A 12,112-nucleotide genomic window follows, 5' to 3' on the forward strand; every position below is an offset into this window, starting at 1 on the left:
GTATGAAGATACAGTACATTGTAAACAATAAAGAACTGCCACACTTCAATGTTTATCTGTTGTCAAACAATGTTGCTGTCAGAAAGGGCATTGCAGCATATGGAAGGGTGCATTGAGGTGAGCATGAGTATCTGTGCACAAATGCAGGCCGAATAACAGTCACACATGCATGAACACATGCGTGATGATGTGTGTGCACATCTATCACTAATGCTGGCACCAAGCAGGCTGTTTAAACTGATCTGCTGTACATGACCAATACTGTCTTGTCTACAATGTTCCTGTGAAACCTGCTATATGCTACTTTGTATCTGAATATACATTGTAGACCCGACCTGCCTTGACTACTCCTGATATCCACCTGTAGCGACCCTGGCTTGCACTTTATCTATGCTTCTGCTTACTGACTTGCTCATCCATTACTGACTCTGGCCTGAACTCTGATTATGCTTCTGTCTACTTGATCATACTTGATCTGATCATCAGTTATTGGCACAGCTTGCCTTACCTCACTGATCATTGGCCTGTGGCCCAGGCAGCCTATGCTGTTCATCTTCCTGCTGACCTTCTGTCTGGTCTGATTCTGTTGATGACCTCCCTATTTACCCCGTACTAGCCTCCAGCAAGAATTACGAGGTACTCACACCACTCTGTGCCCTCGCCTCACCTGTTCACTTTACCTGGTGTTCTGAGTCAGAGGTGTAGGAGAGACTGTCCTCATCAATTCAGGATCCTTCATGTACCACTAAATGACAGAATTCCCAGCACTGCTGTAATATACACTACAGCCCCAGGGATCCTGGATGACATCAATGGTAATAATGATCATATTTGATCAATGACACCACCCGAGGCTATGACATACATTACAGCAACTCTACGAATTCAGTCATTTTGCAAAGGGGCTGAGGCAGGGCGACAGCATTGTTATGGTGAGGAAACATCATGACAGTGTCAGTGTGTTTACATACATTTTACCTTTTTATGGGAATGAGTTGTAATGTACCTCATGGGGGGAAGGATATCTGGGTGCCCCCTTATGGAAATATAATTTATTACAAACATTGGCATACAAATCAGAAAAAAGAAAAAGCATTATCCCTTACCTCCTCTTTTTCAGCACTGAGCAGATCCCGCCACTCTTCAGTCACATGGCCAAAATCTACAGTGTTCATAGGGACCTTCACCTCTCCAATGATGTCATGTTTAGAGAATCGATCAAAGTCATAAACAGTCAAAATTAACGTCTTGCCTCCCAGCTCAGAGTAGGGCACCTATTAAAAGAAGCAAATATTATTATGCATTCACTATAAAACAAGCAAAATAGACTTAAGCTACTCTGCAAAAACTGTTAAATATGCTGATGAAATAGATATATGTAGATGTAATTGTTTCATCTGCCAAAGGATTTGTATTTCTGTACATCATATTGTGTCCATAAGATTCCATAAGACACAAACCATAAGACACAAACCCTGAAAGAAAGTACAAGCAGCCTTGAGACCTGTCTTTTTTCTGCTGCACAAAAGTAATAAAAGTATTGCATGTCTTCCAGTCTTTGACATGACTGTGAAGGAGAATCAGATGAGCTTATTTCTCTGTCATTCGCTTTGCCCTCCTATCAGTGTGCTCCTTGCTGCACATGAGCATTACATCACAACTGTTTAGATTATCATACTGCTTCTCCCATTACAAGCTCCATTGTATAGATACTACAAGAGGCTGACATCATTTCAAATTTATATACTTACTCTAGTTGTTTTTAAAAATTTACTTATAGGGTTATTTCACTTTTACAGAAAAATATAATGGTGAACTAAAATGGTACACCCTGCCCATCACCTGGTCCCTGTTGTACTAACCACTGGGTATGCTGAGCTATCAGCACTCCTGCAGCTGGTTCAGCTATCTGGGAATTCGCTTCCAGGATGGATCAGAGTGATTCATTGTGATAGAGCTGACCAATCAGAATTGATCTAATCCATCCTGGAAGTGCTGCACAAAGAAGAGAGAGAAAAATGAAGATTTCAAATCCCCAGACCGCTGGATTGGTTGCAGGGTGCTGATGGCTCAGCATCCCAGAGTTAATTACAGTGGAGACCTGGGGGGGGGGGGGTACATTTTTTCTGTAAAGGTGAACTAACACTTTAATTGTTTTTAATTAACACACGTTATATATTGGTGTTATATATATACGGTATATATATAACACACGTTATATATTGGTGTTATATATATATATATATATATATATATATATATATATATATATATATATGTATATATATATATATATATATATATATATATGTATATATATATATGTATGTGTATATATATATATATATATATATATATATATATATATTGGTGTTTTTTCTACCTTCAGTTCAGTATTATTATAGAATAAATATTACAATAAAAAAACTTAGAAGTGCCATTGCAATCTACAGCTTACAGAAAGCTTCTTTGGACATTGAAATAACTGACACCTAGAAGAATTATGAAATAATTTCCTAAATAGTTCTATACTCTACAAGATAATTGCAGTTTCTTTTAAATTGTTACCATGCTTCAAATAAAATGGCCTAGTCCATCTCCACCAATAAACTAGGAAATACAGGAAAAAGTCCAATAAAATAAATATAACAAGAACGGTATAGAAAAAGCCGATGCAATTATATAAATATACAGACATCTGCAAACAAATCAGAACATGAAATGTGTATGTGCTCCGTTAGTCCATTATAATCCTCTATTCCACATCCTTAATAATAAAAGTGCATAAGTGATTCATATAATACACTGGGGTGCAGTTGTCTATGGTAGCCAAGCAGCTTCTAACTTCAGCTTGTTCAATTAAGCTTTGACAAAAAATAAATAAATAACCTGGAAGCTGATTTGTTTCTATGCAGAGTTGCACCATATTTTGCTCTTTTCAGTTTTAGTAAATCAACCCCACTGTGAACACAATTCTCTTCTATAAATCCCCACTGTCCCTCACTCTCTTTGTGCTTTTCACTAGATATCCACCTTTACGAATGATTTTATGCTCACCTCCTGTGTTAGACCCCATTTACATAAGAAGATCTACAAACACTGTAAATGCCACCACAAGATTTTTTCTCAGCCTCCAGTCTCTGCATGTAAGGTACCACTCAATTCCTTATACGCATTAATCACTTGAAAACATATGGTAGATTGATAGTGCTTTATATCATAAAAACCTTTATTATAATAAATCTTATGCACTTTTATCTTTAAGGATATGGAATGGAGGATTGTAACAGGTAAAGAGCAAATACAATGCTTCATGTTTTTATTTGTTGGCATGTTTTTATTCACATACATGAAATGGTTTTGGGTATTCTTTTTTTCTTTACTTTTGTATACATTTCATTGGACTTAACACTGCACTGTTTTCTAGTTAGTTTATTGGTCAATTGATGTGTGGATCATATAGGAGTGCTAGTTAGTTAGAGTAGTATATGATATAGCAGCGCAGAAGGCTATTGCAGTATACTTCTTGTCCATCTCCAGCTTACCGCATGCACCGGAGATGGCCACTATTTCTGGATCTGATGATATGCAATATTTCAGAAATGCCATGAATATTGCAAAGAGACAAACACTGCTTAGCCCTTAGCAGGGTATGGCAGTGGAAAGTGCTGATACAACCTCTAGAATTTTTTAATTATTGTTAAAGAGGGTTGGTGCAGAATATGTGATTTTTATATAAAATTGTACATCTCTTTTAAAGCTTGATTAGGCATGTGTAGAAAAGGGATCTTTTTCACAGGGAGACGTTTTTTTGAGCTGTATTTTCTCTACCAGCTATGGGATTGACTTAACACAGATATAATTAAAATGCTTTGTTTACTTTACACTAATTAATCAATTATGTCAAAATTAAATGGGAATTACAGGACCAAATGTTTTTTTCTGAAAAGCTATGATATAATGTCTCCATTAATATTTATAACAGCATATATTATAATGGACATTTCGGCAGCACACAGTTCACCTTTTTATTCATTGTTTATACATGGGCACAACAGAAGGGCTTTAATGGGTTTTGTTCAATAATCTGGCATAAAAGCAATAATTAGTGAGCTGTAAAAATTTAACTGGAACCTTACTTAATAAATAAAAATATGACAACAGGCAGGATGTTTAATGAAGAAGAGACATACTTGGGGTAATTTACTAAAACTGGAGTATCCAGAATCTGGGGCAGATGTGCATTGTACCAGTCAGCTTCTAACAGCTTGTTCAATGAAGCTTTGACAATAAAACCTGGAAGCTGATTGGTTTCCTTGCAGAGCAGCATTTGATTATGCATGCTCTGTTTTTTTTTTTAAATACCCCCGCTAATTATTTTCTGGATAAAGTATTCTTATCTGCTTGTTTGCAATGTAAACTGAGTCACACATTCCTGGGACTGATGTCATCCCAGCTTGGTCACTCAAAATGGATGAAGATCGAAAGCCAGAAGAAAAACGGCTGAAGATGTCAATGTTCAGTGAGGGTGCTCATTTTTAACCAACCTAAGTGTATATGTGACTACACTCCAATCCAATACGATTATTTTCTTATACACAGCTAGATATCAAAATTATTGGACAAAAGTAGTTCAATCTGCCACATACATTTATTGATAGAGTTATATTGATAGAGTTACATAATATTTACAAATAGTACACCAAATAGTATTTACAACACAATGTACAGTATGATTATAGTGGGTTACATGATCCCCCTTCCACATGGAGTGTGTAGATTAAGGAATCAGGTCATTTATTTATTTATTTATTTTCATTTAACCTGCTAGATTAATAAAAATAAATAATGAATGGATCTTACTCCTTACTTGTACTGTACATTGTATCGTAAATATGCTTTTCTGTTTAGCTGTAACTATCATCACTCCCTTTTTAATTATTGTATTCTGACAGTGGGGAGCCTTCCAGTAGATCGACTTCTGTGCAACCAGCCTGCCCATACATGGATCAAAATTTGATCCATGTAGTTTACTTCTCAGCGTCAGGTCTGACCATACTGAATGCTTTGGTATCCCAGGATAAAGAGAGAGAGAGCACAGCTTGGAAACAATTCATTATATACCCCTATCCTTTTTGCACCTTAATTGGTCACTATATCTAGCAAATGTATATTGGGCGCAGCCTGACTGGAGGATTCGAATAACACTACTGTTTACAACCCATATGAGATTTGATAAGGAAAAACAATGGCCAGGTCTTTGAAGTAGAAATATCACATTAACACCAATTGGGAAGCTAGGAGTGGCATACTAAAGTAACACCATTTAATAATGGATTAAATAATGGGTGTCCAACCTTTTGGCTTCTCTGGGCCACATTGAGTGTAGAAAAATTTTCTCGGGCTGCATATAAAATATATACTACAGTTAAGATATGCAAGTACTAAAATGCTGCCATGGCCTTCCCGCGCCGCCGCACCCAGTCCCCTAGCACTAATTTAACACAACTAGAGGATGATCAAATGAAAAGGAATCAGTATACAGAGGTTTACTTCTGAGAGATATTAAAGGAACACTCTAATCACCATTACCACTTCAGTGATTTGAAGTGGTCATGTGGTAGGAGTCAGAAACACTGCACATGCTGGAATATTTACAATCATGTGCTGGGGAATAGTTGCACCCCTAGCACATATGACTTAGGCAGCCAGAAAATGTCATGTCCTTATTCATACATGTATTAACAAGGACATGACATATTATGACAAAACACAACTAGTTATTAAAAAACATATTGCAGCAATTTACACACGCTAATGCAGATACCTTTTCTACTTGTTTTGCAGACTCCTGGCAGTTACTGCTGATGGGTACTGCTGGTCATGCTGGTACTGCAAGAGGAAGTAGCGGCTGCAGTAGAGAGCAGAGCCGCTGCTTCCTGTATGGCTCCTGTCACAGGCTGAGGAGGAGTGCATTTCATATCACTTTGCCTGTGACAGAGCCAGAACTATACAGGAAGCAGAGGCTCTGTCACTGACTGCAGACATCCTTAGTCTCCCGCAGTAGCCAGGAGATCGCACAGCACTTGCAGTCTAGTGCGTGCTCATCCAATGCAGCCTGATTAGTGCCCATCCAATGCAGCCTCAGCAGTGCATGCCCATCCAATGCAGCCTGATCAGTGCCCATCCAATGCAGCCTCACCAGTGCAAGCCCATCCAATGCAGCCTCACCAATGCAAGCCCATCCAATGCAGCCTCACCAGTGCATGCCCATCCAATGCAGTCTGCAATGAAGAAAGAGGAGAGCCGCTGGATTACACAGAGCGGGGAACTCCAGCTTACCCGGCGACCGATGTCATAAGAAGTCCTGCCTCCTGGACCGGCTCCTATGATAGACGTCACCAATGTGCTGTCTATCATTGGAGCTGGTCCAAGAGGCAGGGCTTCATATGACAGCAGCCGTCTGGGTAATCAGGAGATCCCAGGTCCGTTTGTAATCCGGCGGCGCTTGCCTTCCCTCCCCTCAAAGGCAGCCTCTGCCTATAGTTAGTTGGAAGCTGCTGTGGCCATGCTCCCGACTCCACTTCCTTCCTCCCCCGCAAAAAAAAATTGTCAGGGGGCAGTGGGCCGCATTGCCTGCGGTTCTGGGCCGCATGCGGCCCCCAGGCCGCAGGTTGGACATGCCTGGATTAAATATATTCCCAAATATCAGAATACCTATTGAATATAGTATACAAGCAAAATTTTATGTGGTGACATTCATGGCATTCATGGACACCTCATTACTGGGGTAAAGGTGAGTACAGTTCCATTTTAAGGAAAAACAGCTGAAGTGGGTAGCTCATCACAAGGCAATCAACTTTTCCCATGCAAAACAGTCATAAAATAAAAACTACTCAATGTATATATACTATGCATCAGGGTACCTTACATCATGAGAGAAGTACAGAATTAACATAACATCTGATTGATGTATAATAAAACTAGAAAATAGAAAAAACATTAAATCATAAGCTTGACTTTTACTTTCAAAACTTGAAATTTTATAGCTGCCTTGTGTCTGGTTCTGTGGTCAAACCAACCGCTTTTACCACCTCCATTTATTAACAATGAGGGATCTGTCGACCCAGAACTAAATTTCCATTGGGAACACTACTGGTAAGATGGCTGCACTAGAGCCCCTGGATTCCCACACCTACTTTTTGAGACAGTCCTACTTTCCTATTTGGATTTTTTATTTAATCCATATTATCAAGATCTTATGAACAGGAGCAGAAATACAATAGGGTGGGCAGGAACACTCAAAACTCACAATTGAATAGGTAAAGTGTTGTAAATTTGGTAAATAGATCTCACTGGCAGAGCATCCAAGGCTTACAAAATGTCATGGTCAAAGGTCAATACGATCCACATTTATTTATCAGAATTTCATTTTGGTGTGAATTGATTCTTAAACACATATTGTTATTCTATACTACTATGTTGAATGATCACCATGCAATCTACAAATATATGGTGCAGTGGTCATCATTCTTTCAGTTTCCACTGGATGGATTTAATTAAGATCCAGTCATTCCTGTTTTGACACAGCATTATGATACATGTTTATTGCAGATTTCCATCAGAGGTGGCTAAGAGCCGATTCACACTACCATGACTCAAAGTCGCCCCGACTTTGGGAGACTTTGAAGTCGTCCATGCAGCACGACTTCATCGCGGCTTGCGAATGACTTCTCATAATAGAAGTCAATGCAAGTCGCTCCGTCTTTGCCCAAAAGTAGCGCAGGAACCTTTTTCTAAGTCGGAGCGACTTGAGTCGCTCTGATTAGAACGGTTCCATTGCACAGCATGGAGTGCTACTTGTCGCCTGACAAGTCGGAGAAGTGTGAACCGGCTCTTAGGGTTAATGTGCTGATTGATCAAAACATCCACATGACTTTGCTGTGATTGGTTGAGGGTCCCAGTTAAATGTCTGAGCTTGTTTGTTTTACTGTATATTTAATGCTTGAAAAGAAATGCATTAAGCTTGAAATGTTGCCTTCATGTTGGATAGGGAAGCTTTTTAAGCTTTTTGCCTAATGATGTACAAATAAAAGAGTTATTTTCCCATACAATTTTTTTGGGGGTCCTTGGTAAAGGTAGACCTTTTCTGAATGTTTCTATACTAGTAGGATATTTTTGAAGGGTTAAATGTCTGGATTATTTTATCCTATAATTATTTTAAAACTTTAACCCAAAGAATCAATCTACTGAATCTTTAGCAATACAGGACAAAAAAAGAAAAAAAAAAAAAGCCATGGGTTGAAAAATGACACAGGTTCAGAAATCGATTTTTCGGACAGTCACTAATATTTAGATTTTATTTTTATCTTCATCTGTATATGAGTAGTGAGTTTGATTTTCGACCACAGCTCTGGTAGTATATTCAACCTCACTGGCAAAATAATAGCTATAATCATTTTTGGTTTGAGGGTGGTTAAACCATATATTACTCCACCTTGGTATATAAGGATGTACTTGGGTGTCTATGCTCCTCCTATTGGTAAATAAGTCACACTGTGCGTGAATCTAATAACTTTTTTTCCCCAAAAATATTTTTTTTTTTTCATAGTTTAGTTATGTTTTAGGTCCTAGTGGGTGAAATGCCTGGGTAGGATAGTATATCACCCCACATCCCTTGTTTTCACTAGTTCCCATACTGTGGCTGCTTATATTTTTAAATAATAATTAGGCTTTTTTTTCATTGTATACTGAGGTTTAGAAACTAAGTTTTACAGTCATAATTCTACCTTTTTTGTTTTATATCCTAAATTTCTTATAAAGCAAGATCTCTGATAGCGCTACTGTAAACAAGTTGGAGTTTATAAAAGGGGTAAGGCCAAAGATACTGTGCTTGCTATGCCATGCATTTTTGGGTCATTCACAATGTTACTAACTATAGAAGTACTAACCATGAATGACTTCCAATTATTCATTTAAAGCAATGCATTATTTAGACAAATTGTGATCAGCTCATACTGGTTTATGTTTTAAAGTGCGCATTTTTAGTTTGAAATGTTGTTAATGTTGATTATGCCATATGTTATGATATCATTGCAGCTAAAGAGATGACTCATCTGGGATGACTCATCTGCATGCTGAGTATCTAATAATAGTCTTTTATTATTTGTATTTATATTTTTTTGTATTTTTGGCTGTCATCCATGTTCCTCTTCCAAGAGACTGTGTATCTAGGTCTCAATGAATAACTGCCGAATGAACATTACTGCAGAGTTTGAAGAACAACAACATTTTAAAGAGATGGTCAATTAAAAACAGATATGATTTATCTTTTTATTCAAATGGATTTATTTCAAATGAACTTAAAATTATATTGTTTAAATTATCTTGCCTCTCCTGCTGTAAGTGTTCCTTCTTTTGAAAGGGTAATCTTTAACATTTTTTTATTATAGTTTTCTATGATGTCACTCAGAGTCTGCATAGAAATAAAATGGATGGAAGCTTGTTGAGACAAAGCTACAAAGAGATAATCAGAAAGCTTCTAATATTTATTTTTTAGGTGTAACATAGAACAAGAAGCAACAAGAACATTTTCACAAATGATTACGGTTGCTTTCTATTAATTACTTACTTGCCTGGCAAATTCTAGGAGCAAGATGATTTTATTTATTTATTTTTTGTGTAAACTAAATTTGAATATTTTGGTAACTAAAATTGACATATAGACATCACTAAACCTACTGTAGGCAAAAGTGTCATTAGCTTATGTCTGTGTTTACAAAAGTGTTGTTACTGTGTGATGACATGATTGCAGGGAAGCTATGCAAAGCAGACCATTCCAGTATGTTGCCAAAGTCATATCACTTCCAAAGATCAAGGTAGTGCCACAAACAATTCTGTGTTCCCATGTTTTACTGTTGTGATCCCTAGTGCTCTGTCATTGTTATATTTAAAAAAGGTGGACATCTAATTTGTATATTGTGTATAAACAGCAACTGCATTCCTAGAGGGGAGTAATACAACAAATCTATTCAAAAAATGAAAAGAGCTGCACACCAATGATGCCAATGCAATGTCATCGGGGTGCAAAGACCAAAGGAAAATAGACTGTGCACTTTGCAAGAGCAGTTGCACATTGCAAGTGCTGTTTCTTCAGAGTTTAGTAAATGATGTAAGGCTTCACTTTATAAAGAATACTCAATCTCATACAAGTAAAATAAAAAAACAGCATTTTGCTTGCATGTGACTGGAGGATGGAAGTCAGCAAGCTTCATGTAATTTACTAAGTTCTGGAGCAAGTCTGCTTGCAATGTGCAGTCTATATTATTTTTAGTAAATCATCCCCATGCTCTACTGAGCAGGGATGTGCTCCTGGGTGGTCACCCAATGCACTTGAGGATGGAGGAAAAAATAAGCATTCTGAAACGCCGTTACCTGTTACTGTAACAAATATATCGTTATTACCTAACATGAGAGATTGAAAAATAAATAAATAAAAATATATATATATATATATATATATATATATATATATATATATATATATATATATATATATATATATATATATATATATATATAGTACAGACCAAAAGTTTGGACACACCTTCTCATTCAAAGAGTTTTCTTTCTTTTAATGACTATGAAAATTGTAGAGTCACACTTCAAGAGGAGTCACCTGAAATGGTTTTCACTTCACAGGTGTGCCCTGTCAGGTTTAATAAGTGTGATTTCTTGCCTTATAAATGGGGTTGGGACCATCAGTTGTGTTGTGCAGAAGTCAGGTGGATACACAGCTGATAGTCCTACTGAATAGAATGTTAGAATTTGTATTATGGCAAGAAAAAGCAGCTAAGTACAGGAAAACGAGTGGCCATCATTACTTTAAGAAATGAAGGTCAGTCAGTCCGAAAAATTGGGAAAACTTTGAAAGTGTCCCCAAGTGCAGTCACAAAAACCATCAAGCGCTACAAAGAAACTGGCTGACATGCGGACCGCCCCAGGAAAGGGAGACCAAGAGACACCTCTGCTGCAGAGGATAAGTTCATCCGAGTCACCAGGCTCAGAAATCGCAGGTTAACAGCAGCTCAGATTAGAGACCAGGTCAATGGCACACGGAGTTCTAGCAGCAGACACATCTCTAGAACAACTGTTAAGAGGAGACTGTGTGAATCCGGCCTTCATAGTAGAATATCTGCTAGGAAACCACTGCTAAAGAAAGGCAACAAGCAGAAGCGACTTGTTTGGGCTAAAGAACACAAGGAATGGACATTAGACCAGTGGAAATCTGTGCTTTGGTCTGATAAGACCAAATTTGAGATCTTTGGTTCCAACCACTGTGTCTTTGTGCGACGCAGAAAAGGTGAACGGATGGACTCTACATGCCTGGATCCCACCGTGAAGCATGGAGGAGGAGGTGTGATGGTGTGGGGGTGCTTTGCTGGTGACACTGTTGGGGATTTATTCAAAATTGAAGGCATACTGAACCAGCATGGTTACCACAGCATCTTGCAGCCGCATGCTATTCCATCCGGTTTGCGTTTAGTTGGACCATCATTTATTTTTCAACAGGACAATGACCCCAAACACACCTCCAGGCTGTGTAAGGGCTATTTGACCAAGAAGGAGAGTGATGGGGTGCTGCGCCAGATGACCTGGCCTCCACAGTCACCGGACCTGAACCCAATCCAGATGGTTTGGGGTAAGCTGGACCGCAGAGTGAAGGCAAAAGGGCCAACAAGTGCTAAGCATCTCTGGGAACTCCTTCAAGACTGTTGGAAGACCATTTCAGGTGACTACCTCTTGAAGTGTGACTTTACAATTTTCATAGTCATGAAAATAAAGAAAACTCTTTGAATGAGAAGGTGTGTCCAAACTTTTGGTCTGTACTGTATATATATATATATATTATCAGCGCCAGGCATCTAATCACCAAGAAATATTGGCATCCAGTACACCACCCTATACACATGTGATCTGGTCTTTGTTGATGCTGCAACTGTAGTATGAAAATTGCAGATTAAAACACAAACTATAATACTATCAAATTCTGGTTTGTGTAATTTATCACCCATATGTTTATGTACGGGTCTACGTAACATTTTAAAAGTTA

The 12,112-nt window shown here is 38.0% G+C and overlaps 1 protein-coding gene across 3 annotated transcripts in view; it reads right to left on the reverse strand.

Annotated features, from left to right (window-relative positions):
• SYT1 (synaptotagmin 1) overlaps positions 1-12,112 on the reverse strand; it is a 754,020-nt gene that overhangs the window by 130,167 nt on the left and 611,741 nt on the right. For all 3 annotated transcript variants that reach the window (XM_082254981.1, XM_082254980.1, XM_082254982.1), the window contains one exon: positions 1,107-1,274. In XM_082254981.1, coding sequence (XP_082111107.1) covers positions 1,107-1,274 — 168 coding nt within the window. The remainder of the gene's footprint in view (positions 1-1,106; positions 1,275-12,112) is intronic.

Source organism: Pelophylax lessonae (genome assembly GCF_965119305.1).
Source record: "Pelophylax lessonae genome assembly, chromosome: 4".
Lineage (NCBI taxonomy): Eukaryota > Metazoa > Chordata > Amphibia > Anura > Ranidae > Pelophylax > Pelophylax lessonae.